The sequence below is a fragment of the Rhineura floridana genome, chromosome 11 (genome assembly GCF_030035675.1).
Source record: "Rhineura floridana isolate rRhiFlo1 chromosome 11, rRhiFlo1.hap2, whole genome shotgun sequence".
Taxonomy (NCBI): domain Eukaryota; kingdom Metazoa; phylum Chordata; class Lepidosauria; order Squamata; family Rhineuridae; genus Rhineura; species Rhineura floridana.
Genome location: NC_084490.1, coordinates 47,472,282 through 47,497,256, shown reverse-complemented (window position 1 = coordinate 47,497,256; position 24,975 = coordinate 47,472,282). Strand labels below are relative to the sequence as shown.

Here is a 24,975-nt window from a genome sequence, read left to right as displayed (position 1 = left end):
TGTTTGTATGTGTGTGTAGTGAGAGGTGTGTGTTTATTGTTCTTATCTTTTATTTCAGTTGTACAAATGTCCAGGGGTGGCACTGCTTTATTCTACATACTCAGTAGAGTTGGAGGGTGTCTTGTAGCCCATCTAGTACACACGTAAGCGCCCACCCCTACTCAATGCAGGAAGTCCAAAACTAGCGCACCCCCAATAGATAACTGTCCAGCCTCTACTTGAAGATCACCCACGAGAAAGAGTCCAACCCCAGGTTACCAGTTCCATTGTTGAACTGTGTTAATATATGTATTTTTAATGTTCAACCAAAATCTGCCCTCCTCTAGCTTGTTAAATCTAGTCCTACCCTCTGGGGCAGTGGAGAACAAAGTTTCATCCTCTTCTATTGCAACAGCACTCCTTTGATACCTGATGGGGTATCCTGTCCCCCCATTCTTCTCCAGAATAAATATATCTGGTTCTCGCAACCTTTCCTCAAGTCCCCCTCCCCATCCCTGACCTCCTCTGAACCCACTTCGATTTGTCTGCATCCTTCTTGCTTTTCTTTTCCTGAGGATATCACCACTCACTAAACCATGGAAAAGTTTTAACACAAGAGGAGTTGCACTCAGTTGCTTCCCATGGCGATTCTGAGACTCCCATAGCATTTGAGGAGCGCTGGGATTCTGGGCAGTTTGTTTCCCTGGCAGAGAAAATGCCTTTCAGTCTAGGACTGATAAGGGAGAAACTTTTTTCTGTGTTGAAGAATTGAATCACATGGCAACAAAAAGTATATTCTTAAGAGCAGAGCTTGGAAAAGTTACTTTTTTGAACTACAACTCCCATCAGTCCAATCCAGTGGCCATGCTGGCTGGGGCTGATGGGAGTCGTAGTCCAAAAAAGTAACTTTTCCAAGCTCTGCTTAAGAGTGTAAAGAGTAAGAGTAAAAATGTAAATATACTGCCTTCAAGTTGATTCCGACTTATGGCAACGCTATGAACAGGGTTTTCATGAGGCTGAGAGGCAGTGACTGGCCCAAAGTCACCCAGCGAGCTTCATGGCTATGTGGGGATTTGAACCCTGGTCTCCCAGGTCATAAACACCTTAACCACTACACCACACTGGCAGTAAGAGTAGCCCACCCTTTTTGTTTATGCATGATTTCACTGATTTTGATATGCCTCTTGATGTGGAAGGAGCCATGGATAGAGTAGTGATTCACACCAGAGATCCAACAGGCAGACTCCTGCTTGGGTAGGAGTGCAGTCATCCAGGGTCTCATGGGATGAGTTCCTTAATTTTGGGGAACCAGGTCCCAGCAAGGTCCCTATATCTCTAGCATCCTATGAGCCAATCAGCACGAAAGGGGAGTGTGTTAGCCATTGAGAAGAGCTGTCTAACTTGCTGCCTTGTCATTTCCTGCTGATTGGAGCCAATCAGAGTGATAGGAATTCCTATTAGTTCCTATTTCAAAAAGCCAAGTTGTGGGGAGTGAGAATTCTGTTATTTGCGGAAGAGACAGTGAGTTCTGTTGATAGTATCCCATCAACGCCATCAAGCAGCTTGTAGCAGCAGAAGATAAACGAGTAGACATTGAATTCAGTAATTCAGGCAATATCTCTGATAGTCAAATGGTAACAGTGATAGCAAAGCAGAAAACAGTGTTCAAGCCTGGCCAGATTATTCTACAATTGTAGAAGGTTGCATTGAGAATGATAGAATGATCCAGTTCTCCCCTGTTGCAGCAAAAACTTCATAGATGCCAGGGGAAGACCTGAAGGGCATAATTGTCCCTACAGGCACCAGGCTGGTAACTCCTGGCTTAGGCCATGGCTTCTGCAGCTTATGCTGAGGGACAAATTGCTTGAGATTTGTGTGCTTGAAGGACTGCCTCGCTTTCTATATAACCCCCTCATACACTCTGACATCCTGTTCCAAGCACCCTTGCCGGCTCAAGTTTGGCAGGAGTCTCAGACTGCACCAATTCTGTGGAATTCCCTTCCCAGGGAGACCTGCCTAGTATTGACACTATGTACTTTACAGCACCAGATGGATTTCAAGTCCGGCTGAGGTTGCTTTTCTGTTGCTGTGTTGCTGGTTTAGTGGTGGGTTTAGTCTTCTGCTGCTAGTATATTATTTTTGGAGTTGTTCTTTGTCATTGATAATATGCTTGTGATGACATATATACAGTGTATATAGGCTTGTCTATAAGACATGTTGAATGTATTTTTTAAAGAAAAGCAGGACATACATTTTTTAACATAAAAAGAAATTCAGTTCCCAGAGAGTTTGTACCAAAAAAGGGTAAGAAGTACACATCTTGATGATGGTGCAGTTCACAGCTGAGGGGGATGCCTGTTCTGGCTGTTTAGGCTTTGCTGGAGATCTATGCAGATATACCAACAAGTCTGCGGCCTCTCTCTGCTTTGGTGACGTGTCAATGTTTGCGTGTTCATTAGTTTGTGTTCCACTGATTCTCCCAAGGAGCTCAGAATGGGTAAATCCTAATATTCCTCATTGGAATGTTTTTTGAAGAGAGACTCTGTGAGACGAATCCCAAAATCAATCCAGTCTAGTAAGTGGAGAAAAGATCTATCACTCAACTGTGAGAGACAGAAAGTTCTGTAGCTGCGTTTACTTTTTAAAACACACACAGAAATCCTTTCGGTTTTCTTTTGTTGTCGTGACTGTACTCCTTGTACTTGCTTTAGTGGTTGCCTGGCTACGTGCACAGGAAACGTTCCTCAAAGTGAGAAATTGCCAGTGCATATAATATGTCAGTATGTCCCTTCATGTGGAGAAGAGCTTTCATTTGCTGCTTGGCATGTCTGGTTTCCTTTCTCTTCTTTTAAGCAGAAGAGCATAAGAAGAGCCCCGCTGGATCATGGCCAAAGGCCCATCTAGTCCAGCATCCTATTTATTTATTTATTTATTTCATCATCCTATTAATTGCTTTCCATGAGGCATCCTGAAACAATTTAAAATATAATAACATATATTAAATAGTTGTACATACAAAGTTAAAACAATTGCATATATAAAAACAACTATACAAAGCAATTGTAAATATAGAAACAGTTTAAAACAACAGCACATACATACAATCAAGTCTAACCCAAGATAGATACCAACTGGCGTAAAGATTTTTGAAGGCTTGTTAAAAGAGGAATGTTTCCTACAGATGCCTATGGGAAGTCTGTCAGCAGGACCTTAGTGTAACAGCACTCTCTCCACCTGCAAGTCTCAGCAACTGGCATTCAGAGGCATATTGCCTCCAGCAGTGGAGGCAGAACACAGATATTGTGGCTACTAGCCATTGATAGCCTTATCCACCATGAATTTGTCTAATCCTCTTTTAAAATTATCCATGTTGGTGGTCATCACTGCCTCTTGTGGGAGCAAATTCCATAGTTTGGAGTCCCCTCCTTCCTCCTTTTCATATTTCTGCAATTTCAGTTGAAAATAATAAGCCAGCCTTCAATGTGGTCTCCTTGACACAGTGTGTAAAAATGTATGTTGATTGTATAAGTGCACAGAGATTGTATTACCAGATCTGATCAGAGGTCTGTCTTGCCCAGTACTTTGTGGCCAGATCTACTGGGGAGGAGATCATGACGAGGACACAAAGATGATAGCTACCTTTGGTTGTCTGCAACTAGCATCTGGTTTAATTGTGAAGGTACAGTGTTTACGTATTGGCTTGTGTAGAAATGAGAAAGTCGGTTTCTCTTCTACTTTTGCTCTTGCAAATGGCTGTGTTGCCATTTTTAGTTTGCTTTGTCCTAATGTTCATTCTGAGGAGCACCTTGGATGATTTGGCTCAAACTTTTCCAGGTCCCTCAATGGTCAACTTGCCCCATGTTTTTCTTCAAGTGATTGGAGTAGGCTGAGGGAGATTGTTGATAGCAGTCCTCTGAGATACAGTCCTTGCAGATTCTGATGATTAACAATCAGTTGCAGAAAGCTCACAGAAAGCCTGCAACCTCTTTTATAGATGTATGGTCACCTTCTAACTCAGTGGCCTTGTCTGCACTTAAAATAATGCCAAAGCCATGGCTTAGTGAAAATGAGCAAGTGAGTGGGTACCCAGGGAGAAAATTGCAGCTGCTGTAATCTCCCCCGTTTCTGCTAGTGGTGCGCTTCCTGGGCTAAGCCATAGTGTGGCTTAGCGCATCATCCAAACCTAGGTTTATGGTTTGTCTGAGTGGTAAACTAAGATTAATCCTTGGTTTGAGCTCATGGTTTGTTGAGAGTGAAACAAACCATGAGCCTGGGTTCACACGTAACAATAAGCCAAACGGTGACTTTGCCCTGGCTAGCACAGCAGCAGGACCAGGGGAGGAGCAAAGCAGCTGTAATTTTCTCACACATTTGCTTGTTTTTGCTGTGTTACATGTGAACCAAACCAGTGACAAGTTTCACATATACATTTTTTTTAAAATGGCAAGCAAATGTCAATTGTGTTTTTAGATTTTACTACCTTTTTGTTGCTTGATATCGCATTTTAATAGTTGTATTTGTTTTGTGAGTTACTTGGAGAATTTATGTTCTGGGGTGGCTATAAACCAGCCTTCTCAACCTGGTGCCTTCCCAATGTTTTGGACTACAACTCCCAATCGGCTCCAGCCAGCATGAGTGGTAGGTAGAAAGTTTATTGCAAGGCCATTAAGCCGCCGCAATGCATAACAAACACAATACATAACAACAGCACAGCATTAGTTAAAATCTCCTGAAAAAACAGGGTACTCCCTGTGGGTCTGAGGTTACATACATGTGATATCATTTGGGATTAATATTTGCCCCAACAGCTCCAGACCATCCTTGCACGTATAAAATCATGCAAATTAGCAGACTCCCCCTTAAGGGAAGTGTACGGTATTATTGTCCCTGAAGCTCTGGGCCATCCACATGTTTGGCCCGAAGAGCCAGCATGAGTGATGCTGACTGGTGCTGATGGAATTTGTTGTCCTCAATATCTGGAAGGCACCAGGTTGAGAAGGCTGGTGCATACACTGAGTTAATAAATACATAAGCCCTACTTCTCTTAACACCTTTCACACACACACTTGCCCCAGCTGCTCTTTGTGATTGTGACCTGTTTCCCCCAGGTTGAAGCACTATGCTTCTTCTTGCATTCTGCTCTGCAGTGGGGAATCAGGAACATTTCCTGATCTACGCAATGCAAGCCCCTGTCTTCTTTCCTTTTGCATTCCTGGCTTTGAAAAAAGAAGCCAACCCTCAGTCTTGGCACATATATTTTTTGAGACTGAAATGTCTCTGCCCCAGTGAAGTATTTCAAATGACTCTTTACGCTTGGAAAATTGAAAGACGGGAACATATAGATAGTAGTTCTTCGCTCCCTGGCTTCGTAGTTGGCTTCCAAATGACCCATGAATGGAACAAATCTAAAAGCAGCAACATCCTTGTCTTTGGGGCAGTTCCCAGCAGACTCTGCCTCCTACATTTACCGTAAGCTCCTTTCCTATTTTCAAGGGAGTTGCCAAAGGACAGCTTTTGGGGGCAAATGAGAACAGAGACAAGAATCCATTCTGCACTTACATGGAGAAACTAGTGTCACTACTGAGGGAGCTGTGAGCCTTCTTTCGTTTTGTGCTCTTGAGGGGCTTTTTGCATGTGGGTGAAACAGCTATAGTAAACGCAACTTAATGAATGTGGTAGGTTTGCCAAAAGTCTGCTTTGAAGATCTGGTCTGTATATGGAGCAGAATGAGGTACTAGAGTGGATTGCACCACTTCAGAGAGCTGGCGGGGAATTACATTTTTTTAAAAACTGCTCTCCTATTTTATTTCAGTTTTGCAAGTAGAAAACTGATGTCCTTGTTTGTTTACTTCCAGAAGGCTTATAAGGAGGTTTGCATGGGGGAGCATTCAGAAACCGCATTCCTTCCTTGCATCCAGAAGTGGGTATGCTTTACCCCAGAGGTAGCCAATGCAGTGCCTTCCAGTTGTCATGATTGGGTAGTACAAATTCTCCTTCTAACTGCATGGCTGTGTCACTATCCAATAATGGGGAACCTACAGCAGTCCATATGTTTATGGACTACAATCCTCATCAGGCCCAGCTAGTATAGCTAATGCTCAGAGATGCTGGGAGTTGCAGTCCTACAACATCGGGAGGATACCACTTTGGCTGTTGCTGATCTGTATTTTTGCCTCTGGAAGTGACATAACTGAGCTTTTTTTCCCCTGCTGCTTTCATGGGCATCTGAGGATGAGAAGACCCTGCCATCCACAGGTCATTTTAATTAGTTTTTAAACATTATTTTTATCCTGCTTTTTTATTAAAAGTATTCCAAGCTGCGTACATTATACAGCCACAAGAGAGGCTGTATACTATAACCAACATGGATTTTTTTGAATTCTGCAATGTTAAATTGAAAATACCCCCCATGCCATTCAGATGCTTCCCATAAGCTCATTTCCAAATAAAACCTTACAAAACGTATAGTCCTGAACTCAGAAATGCTTGCTTAACAACCCTCTTAAATTTTCATGGCGATACACAAAACACTCAAAGAGAATCGAGAGTTCAGAGTGTAAAAAGAGAGGAAAAGATCGCTGTTGGACTTTTTTCTGTCAATGTTCTCATAATTTGTTGAACTTAATTAAAAATCAGCCATGTTCATAGAGTACCTGTAATGCTATTACTGACCTTGCCCCATACTCTAACCTTCATTTTCTGCAGTTTAAAAGTTAAAAAAAGTCTGATCAATTTTTAATTAAATTAAGAAATTTAGCATTGGAGTCAATGGTAAGCCTGGGCATGCTCAGTAAGAACCAACTGTCTGTGTTCTAAAAGCCAGACTCGCAGCTGCTTGGCTTGGCTAATCAGGGGGCCACACCCACGCCAGACCTTGTTGGGAAACCACCTGGGAACCACATATATCCCCCCCTTCAGTTGCAGACAGAAAAGAAGTGAGATTCAAAGCGTATGGTTGAAAACTTGCATCAGCCCAAACAGAGGTGCATGTTACCAAGTTCTTCCAAGCTACACAGGAAGTGGATTGGACTGTGAAAGACCAACCCAAATTGTGTTTGTATTTTGACAGATTTGTAGGGCAGTACAATATCTTAGAGAGGAGGTCAGGTCTCCTGCTCCCCTGGTGCATTCACTATAGCTGCCCAATACCCTTGCTTTTTAAAGTTTGATAGAAATATATGTTGGCTGTAGGTACATTCTTAAACTGCAAGATTTTTTTGCCTTTTAGTGAATATCAAAATAAGATAAAACCTATCAAAACAGCAAAAATATAATCTTAAAATCTGCCACCAGTAGCTTCTAAAATGCAGCTCAGTCTTTTCATGTGATTAAAATAACTTAAGCAGAGCAATAAAAGATTTAAAAGCCAACATCAGCAAGTTAAACCCTTGCCTGTGGCCCTCTAGACATTTTTGGACTCCTATCTGCCATCAGCCCCAGCCAGGGTGGCCGGTGGCCAGAGATGATGGGAGGCAGTTCCACCAACATCTGGAGGACCACAGGTTCCCTACCCCATGACCTACATCAAATAACTAAATGCTGAGTGGTGCAAGAAAGTCCTCAAATTTTTTAAAAAATGGGTAAAGAGGGAGCATGGTGGATCTCTACAGCTGGTGAGGTCTGCCACTAAAGGCATTTCTCTCATGCTTGCCTGTAGAAGAACAGAGAGCAGGACTTGTACTGCTGATCTTAAAGGCTAGCAGATTCACATGAGTATGTCCCGGTAAAATTGTAATTGCAGCTTGCTTAGTTTCCAGATGCTGTAATTTCTCAAGACAGCTAAATTTTTAAGACCACACATTTAGTGTGAGATACATATTTATGGCTGAAGCCAAAAGCCCATGACAAAGTGGAAAATAATTTAATGTCAATATAAAATTAAAGCAACGGCACCTCAAACTTCTACACAGCCCAACATAAATGTTTCTTTGAGCAAATAGACATTGCATTTTAACAGTCACCACAGAAACCATAGTAGTTCTATTTTTTCCATTCTTGTTGGCAGTCGGACATCAGTATATAATTGAAGAGTTGTTTTCCTTTGCTTTTTCAGTGATGTGCGTGCATCACAATTAAACATGCGGCAAATTGTTTTGATGACAAATGCTTGCCCAGATGAACTGTCTTTTCTGTATGTGTGTTTATAAATGCCTGCTCTGTATAGTTTGTTTCGGAATCCACAATGTACATTTTATTTTTGCAAGATCCTTTTCCAGACTTAGCCCCCAGCCTAGAATTGGGGAGGAGGGCAGAAATTAGCTTGCTCATTTATTTACTTAGAAGATTTATAAGCTTAATCAAAGAGCTCCCAAAGTGGTATACAAATAAAATGTAGATAAAACACAGCTAAAATACACAAAACAATAAAAACCAAAAATAAAATCATTATTAAAACACACACAAAACCAGTAAAACATTAAAAACAAATATAGGTAAATAAAATTGTATGTCTGGGTAGTCTACCAAGGCCAGCCAAAATCTGCAGATTTCTTCTGTATTTTGATGTATTATTTAAAAAAAAAATCTGGTCTAAACAAAGTTACTTGTTATTTGAATAATCACCGCAGTAACCATATCTTTTTCCATTCAACAAATAAGTAGTTTCTGGGGGCTGGCTATGGTTTCCATCCAGAACAGACCCACAACAGACACAAGTAATTTACTTTATGGCTGATTCCTGCAAATGACGCAAGAATTCTTTTGTCACCCCAGACCCATAAATGCAATGTGTAGCCTTTCAGGATGTTTCAGAATAGCTGCTCTTTTAAGTCTGAAAGTGGCATAAATTGAAACCAAAAGATGGCTGCTGAAACCATGATCTGTCAAATAATTTTCAAAAGTGATACTGCTGTTTTACAAATTTGGATTGGTTAAGAGCATCTTGTCACTTGAATATGTGCCAAGTGATTCTGTATCTTCTTATCTCAGCAGCTTCACTTATTTTAATATGTGATGTGGCAGAAAACAACAAGCAAGCTAAAAACTGATGTACTGGAGAAAGTAGTTGTATAATAATATAGTATGTTTATGTTGCACTTTTTAGGAATATTCAAGCACTTCACACACTTTATTTCCATAATCCTTTTAGTAATCCTGTATTGTAGACCACTACTGGTATCCTCATATTACAGATGGGAAACTAAGATGCAATAGTTTGCCTAAGGCCATCAAGTGACTTCATGACAGAGATGAAATTTGAACCAGGAATTTCCCAGGTCATATTCTTAACCACTATGCTACAGCAGCCCACAAGTCTGTATATACAGCTGCCTCTCTTCCCCCACCTGCCTTGCTCTGAAAAACAAAATGCATTGGTTCACTGCCAAGTGTTATTATTTGAGCCAATAATCAGTAGTGCTACTGTGAAATCTTAATGGCACCTGAAAGTTCTGCCCTGTTTGTGTGAGTAACTCTGGACTTTTGCATATTTGGTGTTTAGTAATCCCCAGGTTCTTTTTTTCTAAGAGCAAAGGCTGTGACCACACAGACTGGGTTTATGAGACCTTTTGACTTACTTGTTCTTGCTGCAAAGAGAGGGAAGGAGTTCAGATTCTTTTTTTTAAACAAAAAAAATACTGCCAGTTGCTTCCTCGTGTTCTCTTTACCTGTGTCACCAAATCTGGCCTTTCATATTTTTGCCCTAAGTCCCAACCTGTGTCCACAGGAAGGGCGCCAGGTCTGCGGCATCCACTATCCCTGTTACCAATAGAGGCTGATCCATCAGACCAAATGGGGCACTGCCCCACCAGCCTCAATCAGCCCCCACCTACCTGCCTTAACAATGGGTCCAGGGAGTGGCATTAGCTGTCAGCTTTTTCCTCCTCAGTTGCAGTGTGGCCCTTGTTGAACCCTGCAGGGAGGAGAATGGGGACAAAATGAGAATGACTGGGCTCCACCTGTCATTGGCTCTGGCTCCACCTGCTGTGTGATCTTCCTGCCTTCCACCATACCAGTCCCAGTGGGCACCAGACACCACCACCTGTTACATAGCCTGGGATTACCCCTTTCTGTTCCTTGGGGCAGTTATAAGGGTGGCCAACTGAAATGGGTGCCTAAGCACTCCACCTTTGTCACTGGAATTAAACCCAAAATAGAACACCACTGGATTTCTAGCTTCTACCAGCTACTGGATCTAGAGCAGTAGGACTCTACAGTAGTTTGGCCAAGATGCCTGAAGCAGGGATGTGAGTGAGCTACAGAATCCTCTTGGATCAATCTGCATCAGCTGTACTTTAACCAGACAATTGGACACCTTAACAAAATATACAGAACATGGTATCGCAGTCTGTTTAAATAAGCAAGAAGAGTTTGTTCTGATTTCTAAACTTGCCCTAACTGCTAAAACAGGTAGGCAGCTTCTGTTCATGTTGCAGGAAATCTCCTTTTTTGACAATGACAGCCTGAAAAAAAGCTTGGAATTGGCAGACTCCTTCTACCCTTCCTGGCATATGAACAGTGCAGACTTCACAGAGACTTACTCTAGCTGAAGACCCCAAATCCAGGGCTTAGTTTCACCTGTGAATTTAATACAGTAGCCTAAACTGTTTCAGCATATAATACAGTGTATTTTTTTTTAAAAAACCACTCCTGTCATGCTGTTCCAAGTGCCTGTACATCACCCAAGGTGTTTCACAATAACTTAAAATCACAGCCAAATTGCAACAATAAAAATACATTAAAAATAAATATACAAAAGATTATATTGGGCAGTGTTGAAAGAGAAGTTCGCCCTGATTTGCCTACTTAGGAAGGAACATTGTAACACAGATCAGAACAGACTTTAAAATGATCTTAAATTCCCAGCTTTTTAAAAACCTTTTGCATGTCAACTCTTCTTGTGACTGTTCCCTACACGTTCTCCAATCCAACCACAGGTAGGGATTCTCCCTTTGTCATAGCCAAGAGGTTTGCTACACATTCTTGCCACTTTCTTTAAATAAAAACAAAAAGTTTCACAGCAGTATATTTTCCCCTTGCTTTTCCCCAATAGCTCTGTTCTACCTCAGGATTTTCAACTTGTTGCCTCCGTGCAGTCCCCCACCTACCCACCCATCCCAGCAAGCTTCTGTCACCTCCTGCATCTGCCATGGTCTGCTTTTTACCACAGTGGGCTCTTGCGACACCATACAGCTGTAGGCTGCTCCACGAGGACAAATGGGGCACTGCCCCACCAACCTCAGTCGGCTCTCAGCCAGTTCCCTCCCCCGTCTGCCTTCTTGTTTACAGTCAGTCAGGAGGTGGCTCTGGCTGCCATTTCCTGCTGGTCTCCCTGCCTTCCGCCCTACTGGTCCCAATGGGCATCAGCCACCACTGCACCTGAACTTCATAGGAATGTTACTGGAGTAGGGCCCACACCTTACCCCCTCCCCTTCCCAGGCTGCCTTTAATGACCACAGAGAAGAAAAACTTCCATGTCTTTAGAAATCTGACCCAAAGAGAACCCTCATGATGCACTGATCCTCCAGAGACTGTGTATGTGTATTCTTGTGGGGAGTAGGGTGGAGGTTTGTCGCTGAGCGGGTAGAACATCTGCCTCGGCTGTAGAAGGTGCGAGGTTCAATCCCTGGTGTTTCCAGTTAAAAAGGATTGTGTAGGAGGAAGTAGGTGACCTGAAAGACCTCTGCTTGTGGCCCTGGAGAGTTGCTGCCAGGCAGAGTGGACAGTGCAGGGCTAGATGAACAAATACTCTGAACTAGAATAAGGCAGCTTCCTCCTACGCGTGCACATCCATACGCTTTGAATCTCACTTCTTTTCTGTCATGCAACTGAAGGGGTGGGGAATACATGGGGCTCCGAGGTGGTTTCCCATCCAGGCATGACCACACTCAAACTTGCTTAGGTCCAACAAGGTAGCTGTACCATATGCCCTCAGGCTGTACCCTGAGACCTTCCTGTCTTCTCTTTGTACAGAGGATATGAACTACCTGGCTATTGCTGCTTGCCTTTGTTTCATAAAGGAAGCAGTCGAGGTTTGTTATCTCACAAAATTTAGCCTTGGTGTGCTCAGAGCGTGAGGTAAAGAGTTACATACACACATTTGAAACATTTTGTGTTGATTAGGTAAGAAGGCCGGGCACAAACATGTTTGCTTTGGTGTCTCAGAAATCTCCGATCCAGATTTCACCTCAGCCATGAACGTGCTTTGGCCCATTTCCCCCACTCCTCTCCCTTTCTGAGGTATTCATATTGACCTAATTTGTTGAGATACTGAGATAAAATACCTCAAGCACTTTGAACACTTGATACACCCTATATAAATAGTAAGTTGTTGTTGTTAATTGCTAATAGACCCTGGAACAAAATGTTGCAGTTATCATGGGAATGATCTTGTTGAAGGTGCCAGTCAAGCTCCTTTTCCAAGACACCATAAACTGTAAGGGGCTGAAACAGAAAATTCCATCCCCCATACACCCCAATTTTCCACTTATTTTTCCAAAGGACACTCAACATTTTGTGGCTACCATGCTTGCTCAGTCTTTGAGACTTTGGTGGTGGTGGTGGTGGGTTTTCCCCCTCAGTTAAAAAAAACATTTTTGTTTGTACTTCTGGAAGCTTCAGGGTTCCCACAAACATGCTGATACTGCCCTGTTGCTTCCCAGTGGGCCGATTTTGACTGTCAGAGTAGTTGGAGCTCACCACTTGAGTTTGCTTGTAGAGGGATTGATTCCAGTTTGGCATCCTGGGGGCAGCTGTTTGGTTGCTCACTCAAGATACAGCAACAAAGGCTCTTACCATATACGGAGCAAGAAATGCCTGATGTCCAAGCTGGATTTAGAAAAGGAAGAGGTACCAGAGATCATATTGCAAACAAATGTTGGATAATGGAATGGACCAAGGAATTTCAGAAGAAAATCAACCTGTGCTTTATAGAGTACAGCAAATCCTTTGATTGTGTAGATCATGAAAAACTATGGAATGCTTTAAAAGAAATGGGGGCATCTGATTGTCCTGATGTGCAACTGATTGTCCTGATGCACAACCTATACTCTGGACAAGAGGCTACTCTAAGGACAGAATATGGAGAAACCAATTTGTTCCCCGTCGGAAAGGGTGTGAGACGGGGTGTGTTTTATCACCCTATTTGTTTAATCTATATGCAGAACATATCATACGGAAAGCAGTATTGGACTAATGAAGGAGGTATGAAAATTGGAGGGAGAAATATCAATAATTTAAGATATGCTGATGATACCATACTACTAGCAGAAACCAGTAATGATCTGAAATGAATGCTGATGAAAGTTAAAGAGGAAAGCACAGAAGCAGGACTACAGCTGAATGTCAAAAAGACTAAAATAGTGACAACAGAAGATTTATGTAACTTTAAAGTTGACAATGAAGACATTGAACTTGTCAAGGATTATCAATACCTTGGCACACTCATTAACCAAAAGGGAGACAATAGTCAAGAAATCAGAAGAAGGCTAGGACTAGGGAGGGCAGCTATGAGAGAACTAGAAAAGGTCCTCAAATGCAAAGATGTATCACTGAACACTAAAGTCAGGATCATTCAGACTAGTATTCCCGATCTCTATGTACGGATGTGAAAGTTGGACAGTGACAAAAGTGGAGAAGAGAAAAATCAACTCATTTGAAATGTGGTGTTGGAGGAGAGCTTTGTACATACCATGGACCGTGAAAAAGACCAATAATTGGGTGTTAGAACAAATTAAACCAGAACTATCACTAGAAGCTAAAATAATGAAAGTGAAGTTATCATACCTGAACTTACAATATCTGAACAGGGTGGTTTATAACACACGTTATTGGAGGTCACTGATTCGTAGGGTCACCATAAGTCTTAATTGACTTGAAGGCACATAACAACAGCAAACAATGCTAGGAGCCAATGAGGCAATATTGTTTAGGGATATATGTATCTATATATCTACCCATGTACATATCTCTTATTCCTTTCTTCCCCTCCTGTCTCTATAAAATCTTTTCACCATTGCCTGGCTTTGTGCTTGTGTCAAGAATTAGTTTTATCTTTTAATTTGTCTTATTTGCATTTGTGGTGGTGGTAGTGGGTGGCTTCCTGTGACAAATTAATCACCTTGCAGAAGAGAAGTGGAAAGTGGTAGGACTGAGTTGTTTGCTGTGGAAGGGGGAAGGGAGAGCTGCTTTGTCTGTGTGCCTTGATAACAGATTTCTCCTCGTGCCTTCGACCTGGTGGGTGGGGTATCTTTTGTGGCATGGCTTGCTTTTAGAGTCCTCAGAAGTTTGTGGCATGGCTTGCTTTCAGGAGTCATCTCTGCTGGGTCATTTCTGCAGCGTGTGTGATCTCTCTCCATCTGCATGGAGGTAGGTCTGGATTGTTTGAGCTGATTGTGGAGTTGGGGTGAGGGGATGAATGGCACCATGTGGCTCCCTTGCTCTTAGTCATTTATGATCAGGTATAAGTGCTGTGGTGACTCCCATGCATATGAAAGTTGGGTACATGTTACTTACTTAAAATTGACATAAGAACTTCAAATAATTGGAGAATAATAAAAATGAGAGACCCTCTTTAATATTATTTAACATTCAGTATAAATGCCTTTCTTATTTTAAGGAAGAGCACCACCAGTGACATATCTCCCGTCTCTGGAACAATGACTGAGTAAAAGGACAGAACACGAACATTAAAAATAGCTCTGGATGAAACAGTTCCACTAACAGTGCTGAAACATCTATTGACAACATCCATAAAACTCTGAATTGCAAAATATATTAAAAGTGATATAAGTGATTTGATATCACTTAATAGTATAATTTATTTAAATTTTAATTTTATTTCTTTAATAAATAAAATTGAACACATGTTAGACTGTCTGGTGCCTTCCATACATTTTGGACTACAACTCTAATCATCCCTACGCGTTGGCCATTCTGGGTGGGGTGAAGGTAGATGGCGTATAACAAGTGGAAGGCACTAAGTTGAGGCACTGAGTCTGTGTTAGATGGAGATCTCTGTCAGGCCCAGTGGTTGAGACTCAACTTGAATGACTACAGTACATCCCAAAGTTGAGCATTTGGGATTTCCCCAGCAGCTCCCACAGAGCTGTGCTTTCTATCACGTTGGTTTGGCAAATATTTGTTAGATCTGCGTGTGTCATGATCTTGGATTTATTTTACAGAAGTTCTGCTTTCTGAAGCCTTTGAGTTATAATTGTTCTTTGTTGCCACAACTCTCTTTTTTTTTTTTTTCAATAATTTTTATTCAAATTTTCATAAAACATACAAGACAAAATCATAAAACATTCAAAGACAAAAAACAAAATCAAAAATAGTTAAACAAAAAATAAAAAAATAAAAATAAAAATAAAAAATAAAGAGTAAAATATTGACTTCCCATTTGTCAAAGATCAGATCAGTTATAAGTCTATAATATATAACAATCCTGTCTCTTAAGTCATATTATAAAATCACTTTCCTCCAATAGTTATCTTACTTAATCATCAAATCTCATAAACATTACTTTATTCTTTCCACAAAAAGTCAAAGAGAGGTTTCAATTCTTTAAGAAATATATCTATCAATTTTTTTTCCAGATAAGCATATCGATTAACCCATCTCATTACTAATTATGATAATCTTATTGTCATAACCATAGTCAAAATAAACATTTCAATTAATCCATCACATCAGAATCTGTTAGGTTCAGTAATTTCAGTAGCCATTGTTCTATTATCCCTATTAGTTCCATTTTCCATCTTCCATCTTCAGTAGTCTTGTTAAGTCCAGTAATTTCAGTATCCAATCTTCCATTATCAGTATTCCATAATAATCTTGCTGTCAAAGCCATAGTCATATAGTAAGAGTCTGATGGGAATTACCTCTATCCCAAATATTTTCTTGCCATCCATTCTGAATAGGTTGCTGAAATACTGCTGTAAAATCATATCTCTGTTCTTTTTTTCAAAATACACTGGGTCATCTCTTGAAAGTTTTTCCATTGTCACATGGCTGCAGTTAATTCCATAGATTTCCTCTATATTGGGCTCCATCACATCATTCCAGTCCAGAAGGTTATCCATGCCATTGATAACTTTATCTCTAGAATCTTCATTAATTTCTTCAGAGATAACATTGAGTTCCAAACAATAGATTTTATTTCTAAAGTCCATAGACTCCAAATCTTTTTCCTGTTCCACGTTTGTTCCAATCTCCGGGGTCTCCTCTCTCACAGGGACCCCTGTTCCAGTCTCCAGGGTCTCCTCTCTCACAGGGACCCCTGTTCCAGTCTCCAGGGTCTCCTCTCTCACAAGGACCCCTATGTCTTTAATCTCCTGTGTCTCCAAACAATAGATTTTATTTCTAAAGTCCATAGACTCCAAATCTTTTTCCTGTTCCACGTTTGTTCCAATCTCCGGGGTCTCCTCTCTCACAGGGACCCCTTCCAGGGTCACCTCTCTCACAGGGACCCCTATATCTTTAATCTCCTGCGTCATTTTACTCAATTCAATTTTCAGCTCCTTACAACCCTGTCGCAGGTTTTGTTTCGTTATCTCAATCTCATCCATTATTTTCTGAAACATAGTTATTTCCAGATTCTCAGCCACTTTCTTAATTGCCATTTTAAAAGAAAAATATAGGAAAACCACTTCTTATTTCAGCAACAATTGGGTTAATACTCCAAACTTGGTGACATCACAGTATAAACAGAGCAGACAGCCTTATCTCTCCATAGTTAAGTAAACAAAATGCAGTTCCCAGGATCGAAACAATTAATGGCAGTCGTCAGAAAACAGATTCGTCAAAATAAAATAAAATAAAATAGACCAAAAAGAGAGTAGTCTCAGACAATATAATATTCTTCAAAATAAAAATCTGGAATAGAAATCCCTCTTCTGTGTATATCTTTAGAATGCAAATCCAGGACAGCTTTTTGCAACAAAAACAGAGATAAGCTATTAATTAGTGCGTAGCAGAGAGAAGTTATGGCTCCCCAGTGAGATGTCAAAAACCGATCAATCTGGCAAATCTCTTTTAAACAGCAACAATTTAAGTCAAGTAAAAGAAAAATATAGAAAGAAGGGTGCTTGCCTGTTAGTGCGTTCTCTCTTAGAAGATAAGGTGAACGTTCGCTTTATCAGATAGAGCTTGCTGTTGAAAATCCGTCCCACCTTCGTCGGCTGGACCTCGTCCCATAAATTAATGAGATCTGGTCGTCCCAACAAAAATAGGCTTTGAGGTTAATCTCTTCGTTTCTCCCTACCCGGGAGAAGTTTAATCAGTCAAAAAAAAAGAAAAAACTGACTGATATATCTGAATAAGCTTCTTTTGAGGCAGGAGCCCGTCTCAAAAGCAGGCACAGGCTAAGTCACCCTTCCCGGAAGTCCTTTGTTGCCACAACTCTCAATTTCTTCTTCTTTGAAACAAAAAGGGATTTCCTGCTGCTTTGGCTTGTTTCCCTTATTAAGAGGGAAGTACCACATAGATGCAGCAAATCTGATTTGCGTTGGGAGGGAGGAAATCCAATTGCTGTGTAGGGCAAGGTGGCAGTCCCTATCAAAGAAACAGCAAAATTCCAATTTGTGAAAGATAGGCCTATCAATATCAGCCTTGCCCAGCCAAATGAAGCCTCCATGTTTCATGGCAGTGTATCTCTGATTATTGACAGCAAGCAAACAGGACTTGGCTACTTGTCAACTTCCTGTGGCATCTGGCTGGTTGCTGTTGGTGGTCTGACCCAGCAAAGTAAATTTTTACATTCTTACAATGCATTCCTGCACATGCCTACTTCTGATTAAATTCAGTAGGGCTTACTCCCAGTAAGTGGATACAGGACTGCAGCCTCAGCAATTTTGTATTACTGCAGGGAGGGGAGCAGAATCAAAATTGTATGTGCAACTTACTACTATGGATGACTGCTAGTGTTTTGTAACTCATATATGTATAGGTCTAAAATACAGAAACACACAGAGGCATCCCTCAAAATTCTGCACCAAGCTGATCAAATTCTTTGCCAAGGAAGTTAATTATGGGATGCAAATAAGCACATTATTATTCCTGGTGTATTTGTTATTAAATTTCTTGCCTCAAGGCGAAGGGCAGGTATATTACAACAATTTAAAAATACAATATTAAAATCAGTTAAATCAAATTGAAACACATTTGTTTTACAAAGTTATTCTGCTTTAGCTAGTTCCTGATTAAAAAGCCTCGCCTTTTACCCCCCCCCCCCCAAAAAAAGGACTGTATGGAGAAAAGGAAAGAGGGCTTCAGACAGCCATTTCACACCCCATGTTAATTGTGGAGGAGGACCCATGATCCTCTAAACACACACCCTTGTTTATGCAGATTAGTGTGCTGCATTAAAATCTACACTGAGAATCCTGTGGAGACACATCCTTCAATGAATGAAGGGGGTGCAAAAGTTTAAGCCATGTTTGAAGATTAAAAACTGAGTTGTGGCTTTAAAAATAGGCCTGATTTGCTGTCTACTCAGCCAGTTGCCCTTCGAAGGCAAAAACAGTAATTTTCCGTTTCTGGGAAGCTCATATGCTCTTTTTCTGTTGCTATCTTCAGTTTTGCACACCATGTAGCTATATCTAATGTTACTGGGTGCAAAGTAACCTAGTATGCTACGTCTGGGGAAATATGGGTGGGGATAATGGGATGCTGGAAATTGTGTTAATTACTTCACAGGTATTAGTAGCAAGAGGTTGGAAAAAATGGAAAAGCAGACTGGCAGACAATATTTAACTTATAAGTTGACACACTACCAAAACAAAAAAAAACCCCACCAGCTTTTGGTCTGGAGTAAAGATTAAGCAGGATGTCACGCTGGATTGTTAAAAAGCCATGATTTTGTACTGGCATTGAACTAATCATTATAAGCAAGCAGAACAGGGTTGGGGAGACTTCTTCTGCCTGAAGGCTTCTCAGAACCTTCCGGGGGCCACATGGCAGCCATGAGTGGGGCCAAAGGCAAAAGTGGTCTGAACAATGGAAGGGACTTTTACCTTTATACAGTAGGTACCAGCCACACAAGTCAGCCCCCCCCACACACACACACTTTCCATCTCCCATCAAAATGAGGAAGAGAAATGATCACAAACAAGGAAGAGTTCACAGTTCAAGGGCCCATTCCAGTGGGGGAAAGCACTTGAGGAGGGTGCAGAGCACGGCTGGTGAGAGGTGTAGCCTGGGAAGAGGGCATGCCCAGGGAGAGTCCAGGGGGCTTCATATAGAATCATGGAGGGCCACATTTGGTGCACTCCACCCCAAGGTTCCCCACCCCTATACTAGGAAAGAATAACAGGATATGGTTTAATTTGATCACTCAAAGCACACAGAATTAATAATATGAATATCTACCCTCCTCTTTTTTTTAATTGAAAGTTTTAAGTTTAATTTTTATTTGCAATTGCATTTATGAGGGATTTTTTTAAAGTGTGTTCTTAGTGGGAATGGCCTGGCAAACCAACTTTCATGTAGAAAAAAAATGTTTTCTGCCTTCCCAGGTTTCCAGAGTCAGTTGCCAAGATGGCACAGTGGAACCAGCTGCAGCAGCTGGACACACGGTACTTGGAACAGCTTCACCAACTCTACAGCGACAGCTTTCCAATGGAGCTGCGGCAGTTCCTTGCACCCTGGATAGAGACCCAGGACTGGTGAGCCATCGAACTTTTCAGTGTGTATACACAGTGGCTGGATCTGGGTGAGATCCTGACCTTATGCTAGAATTCTTCAGATCAGGAAAAGAAAGAGGAGCATTTTAATGAGAACAAATTTTGTTGCACAGAAAAACGCCGTTTCAAAGTAAATGCCCAGCCTTTCCCTTCTCAGAGGTTCTTGTGTTAATTTACAAGGCCCTTAATAACTTGGCTCCAGGATACCTTAAGTGCCACCTAGTTCCTTATATCCCAGGCCAATCACTGAGATCTTTGGGGTGAGTCTCTGCTGGTGGTCCCCCATGGCTCAAATTCATGGCTCATAACTACTGGAAGCCGTGCATTCAGTGTTGTGGGCCCAAGCCTGTGGCACTCCCTCCCAACTGAGATTAGACAGGCACCCTTTTTGTTGAACTTCAGGTGCGTAAGACTCACTTGTTCCAGCAAGCTTTTTAAGGTAGCATTTGGTTTTATGATAAATTTTGATTGTTTTACGATTTCATCTTCTGTATGGTTTGTTTCTTTTACAATTTTTTTTAAAAAAACAACTTGAACAAAATTGCTTTGGGGGTTTGGCTCTAGCCTACAGGCTGTTGGTTAATGATCTCAGTCAGGGATGGGAAACCTGTGCCCCTTCAGCGTTGCTGGACTTCTCACTCCCATCAGTCCTTGCCAGCAATGCCAGTGGTCAGGGATGATGGGAGTGGGGAGTCCAGCAACATCTGGGATGGTTCTCCATCCCTGATCTAGATGCTCAACCCACAAAGCTCCTTTGTCACTGCATGGCCTTTCAACCGGCACCCTTTAACTTTTTTTATTATAACATAATGCTGCTTGTAGTTGGAATGTTGAGATCTCCAAGTATCTTAAACTTTGTAAGCATTTGCTCTTGAATTCCAGTGTGTGCTTACAAAACTCACCGGAAATTCACAGCAACCTTTTGTCTTTTGAAAACTTAACAGAAGCTTCCTGATAGTAATTATGCTTTCTGCTTCTAATGAGAGAAACATCATCCATGGAATTAGGCTGGGAGGAGATTCTTGGCCACAAGAATCGTTCCCTAGGTTTCCGACATTGAGGCTCTGAGTGTTGTCATTGAACTAGCCAAGATGGTGCCAGCCAGGCACAAGAAGGAAAGTATTGGCAGGCTTGGGGGCAGGGCCAGAACGAAGAGGACCCGAGTGGGACCCTTGTCCCAGGCATCTGATTCATGGGGGTGCCAAAATCATGATTAATGTTAGGTGTACATGTATAGTGTAATATAACATATATGTGTGTGTGTACACATTATTTACAAAAAATAAAATCTCTTTCAGTAATGTGCTAGGTGAGATTATTGGTAGCAGGTAGTACTGAACGTTATTGGAAGTGGGGGGCGAGACAGTCAGGTTGGCAGCAACCAGACAAACATTTTGGTAGCATCCTGTGAAAGAAGCTTCAGCAAGTTAAAATTAATTAAAACATATCTGAGATCTTCTCTTGGACAAGAGAGATGATCAAATACGGCAATCCTTTCGATTGAAAATGAAATTACAAAGTGAATAAATTTCAACCAAGTAATCTATGGTTTTGCTGCAATTAAAGCTTAGAAGGTTAGATTAGAGTTATTGTTGAGAATATTCTGATTTAAAATATTTTTTTAATTTTGTTATTTTCTTTTACTATTTTTCTAGTGTTCTGCATGGTATAATCTGTGACTGTTTCATGTTGTTTCCCCCGAGTGCCAAGATGCCTAGTTCCAGCCCTGTTTGGGAGAACCCCAATGTTTGCATAAGAACCAACCACCCCCAAAGGTGGTGGGGTGCCCAAAAACAGCCCTATGAAGATTGAAGATCTCTTTGGCCACAAAATGCTGTCTGGGGGAAGGGAGGAGGGAAAACTAGGGGGAAGGAAATGGAGGTGCTGGAATCTTGAACATGCAGCCCCTCGACACTGCAACATTTTGTCGTGCTTTGAAGGCTGCTTTGTAAGTCTACTTCCCCTCTTCTCTGTTTTTCCCCTCTGATCTTTCCAGGGCTTATGCTGCCAGCAAGGAGTCCCATGCCACATTGGTATTCCACAACCTCCTGGGTGAAATTGACCAGCAATACAGTCGCTTCTTGCAGGAATCCAATGTTCTCTACCAGCACAACCTGCGCCGGATCAAGCAGTTCCTGCAGGTAGGAGAGCCACAAGACAAAGCAATTTCCCACCCTGCCCCCTTTCATTTGTCATCACCCCAGCATAGTAGTAGATTTCAGGTTGAATCCTGATATCTTCATTTAAGAAAATCTGTAGTTATAGAGATACTACTTTTGCTAACATTTATAGCATGTTTAAGAGGATTTGGAGTGGTTCATCCACATCAGCATTCCCCAACGTGGCATCCTCCAGACATTGCTGGACTTCAGTGCCTATAAATCCAGACAGTGTGACCAACAGTCAGAGGTAATTGAAGGGCACCAAGCTGGGGAAGGCTGACATGCATTACCTCAATAATCCTTTACAATACCCCGTGTAAAGTAGGCTGGTTTTAATATCCCCTATTGCAGAAGGGGCCTACGGCCATACTACCCTAAACATGCCTGATCACGTCTGATTTCAGAAGCTAAGCAGGGTCAGGCCTGGTTAGTACTTGGATGGGAGACTGCCTGGGAATAACGGGTGCCGTAGGTTTAGAGGAAGGCAATGGTAAACCACCTCTGAATACCTCTTACCATGAAAACCCTATGAATATATGGGGGGAAAAGATTCATAGGGTTGCCATATGTCAAAATTGACTTGAAGGCGTATAGCAACAACATTGCAGAAGGGAGATTGAAGCTGAGAAAGTGGCTTGTCTGGGGCTACCTAGTAAGTTTGGTAGAAGTGAGATTTGGATGAGGGGTTTCCTAACCCTTACAGCTCAGTCATTCAGCTACCACACCATGCCAAACTCCATGCCAAATTCATTACTGGGCTAAATGTATTTATTTATTATTTTTTAAAATTGTTTTAGGGCCATGCCCTCACAAAATGACATACCAACAGAGGAAGGCAAGATATAAAGCTATAATAGCCATGTTAACAAGCATACAAAATCTTTAAGAAGCTCCTCTGTTACATCCAACCTAATTACAATCTCTGCTAAAAGCAGCATTGAAGATGTAGATCTTCAAAGTTCGCCTAAATACTTCTACAGGTAGGACAAAGTACAAGTCCATAGGAAGGGAGTTCCACAGTTTTGGGGCCACCACCAAGAAGGCTTCATTTCTTGTGCATGCCAACTAAACTGATCTTAACAGTGGACACCAAAGAAAGTCTCTTGAAGCAGATCTTCATGTATAGGCAGGATCATATAGGTGGAGGCAGTCCTTAAAAAGACCAGGACTAGTTTCATGCCACTATCCAGTTCTGCTGACCTCACAACCCACAGAACCTCTGTCTTTCCTAGATTAATGAACTGTTGGTAAAACCTGTCTAAGGTCTTCTTGCATCATGGAGAGAGACATCTGTGAGACCATAATTAGACATTACCAAACATTTCTTCTCCTCCCCTGCACTTCATGCTTGTTACAGGGAAATTGCTCCAGGCACTAACAGCTCTTGGATACCTTCTGAGGAAGGTCATCTGCTCTAGCCAGTTTACTTTTGCTGAGATGTAGTTTCGGAGAGAAACGCTTATCAGGCAGACACACAGCACAGGGTCTAGCACTTTAACATCCACCAGCAGTGGAAAGTAGGGGAGAAAGTGATGGACTATCATCTAAAATGTTCCCTCCATTATATCTCTTTTAAATATACATATATATTGGGCTTTTAAGGACATGGCAAACAAGATAAACAGATCAACGTTATAATAAATCACATCAAAATATGTAGAATGGCTTAGCAAACAGCAGTACAAAGATGCTGGTCCTCTTTAAGCACTATAATACAACCAGATAGTTGCTTGGTGAAAGTAACACAAGAACAGGACCATTTCCCCCATTTCAGTTCAAATAGAAATAGCCCTGCCTCACTGTATCACATGTAGACCATGGTTGGACTTCCCCATCTTTTTTAATTTACATAGCTAATGAAAGGATCTCATGTTTTGTCAAATCAGTCATGTTTCAAAAGACCCCTCGCCCCTTGCCTATATTGCATTAAATACTCTGATAATGCAAATTTCCAAACCTTTTCCAACCAGCCAATTCTAGAGGGAACTGTGGCTACTTTCCAATGCCTGGTGACCTCCATGTGAGCCGCAGCCATCAATATTGCCACTAGTTCCATCTATACTATATCGGGATTTGTGTCACTTTTTATCGATAATAGGGCAATGGCTGGGTCTAAGGCAAGTGTTGTGCAATTTGGGAGAAAAAATTCTAGCCCAAATTCCCTGAATAGTTTCACATTCCTATCACGAATGAGGGTTCCCTGACTCCCAGAGCCTGTCCAGCACATCAGCAACACTGAGCCCAGCATGCCAGATAAGCAAACCACGGTCCAATGCCAGTGCAACAGAGTTCTAAGTATTGTCTCCTGGATGCGGGCTGAAGTGGTTTCCAGTGGCAGAGACACCCATACTTTGTCCCAGCAAGCCTCATCAGTTCCAGTGCACAGATCATCTTCCCAGGCCCTACGAAATGCGTTGGTGGACTCCATTTTATGGTCTATCAGTAGCTTGTAAATAAGAGGCTGTTCCTTTTTCATTAGGGCCGAAGGAAATGCAGTAGTGCTCAAAGGATATGAGAGAACACAAGTATGCTTCTCTTCCTAGCAGTTTTTTAGGAAAAGAATTTGCATAATATGAAACCAACTATGTTGCAAGCCCCGAGGATTAGCCTGCAGAGAACCTCCGGAGATAGGGCGGCCCTTATGTGTCAGATCAGGAATACAAAGCAGTCCTCCTCATTCCCCCACCCCTTAAATTGCTCATACGGGTGAACAGAAGGCTGGATAGGCAAGAAAATGGAGCAATGGAGAGTCCCCAGGTGATAGGACGTTATTGCATCGCTTCCAAACCATCACGGTGGCTCGAGTGAAGGGGTTCATACTTTTTCAAATAGCTGCCCATGAAGGCTGTAAAAAAGGGAGATCCTGTAACGATGGAACTCTTGGAATCCTTTCTAACTGAACCCATGGATTTTTATATTGCCAGTAACAATATGCATTTGTTGTTTTAAATTAAAAGTGTCATAACAAAGCTTTGAATTCAGCATGGCCAGCCCTCTGCTACACCTTGGCCTTCCTTCACCATCATCTCTGTCAACTGACAATGAACGCTTCTCCATATTGTGCCAGGCCCTAACAGATGCTGGAGTCTTTGGTGAAACTTCTGTCCTCATCTAGGAAAAAACAGACACTATCTGACACCATCAGAATATTCACTGTGGCTTCCTTTCTTTTACAGTTACTGTAATTTATTTTTTTAAAATGCTAGCTAAGCAGA

General features: G+C 41.7%; 1 protein-coding gene and 1 pseudogene across 5 annotated transcripts in view; both read left to right on the top strand.

The window, feature by feature from the left end:
- STAT3 (signal transducer and activator of transcription 3) overlaps nucleotides 1-24,975 on the top strand; it is a 65,843-nt gene that overhangs the window by 14,300 nt on the left and 26,568 nt on the right. For 4 of the 5 annotated variants that reach the window (XM_061591052.1, XM_061591049.1, XM_061591050.1 and 1 more), the window contains exons 2-3: nucleotides 19,431-19,580; nucleotides 21,595-21,739. In XM_061591052.1, coding sequence (XP_061447036.1) covers nucleotides 19,453-19,580; nucleotides 21,595-21,739 — 273 coding nt within the window. In that variant the 5' untranslated portion in view covers nucleotides 19,431-19,452. Of the gene's footprint in view, nucleotides 1-19,430; nucleotides 19,581-21,594; nucleotides 21,740-24,975 lie in introns of those variants that run through there. The other variant, XM_061591053.1, reaches the window with a different exon arrangement.
- On the top strand, nucleotides 22,117-22,235 carry LOC133368141 (5S ribosomal RNA; annotated as a pseudogene).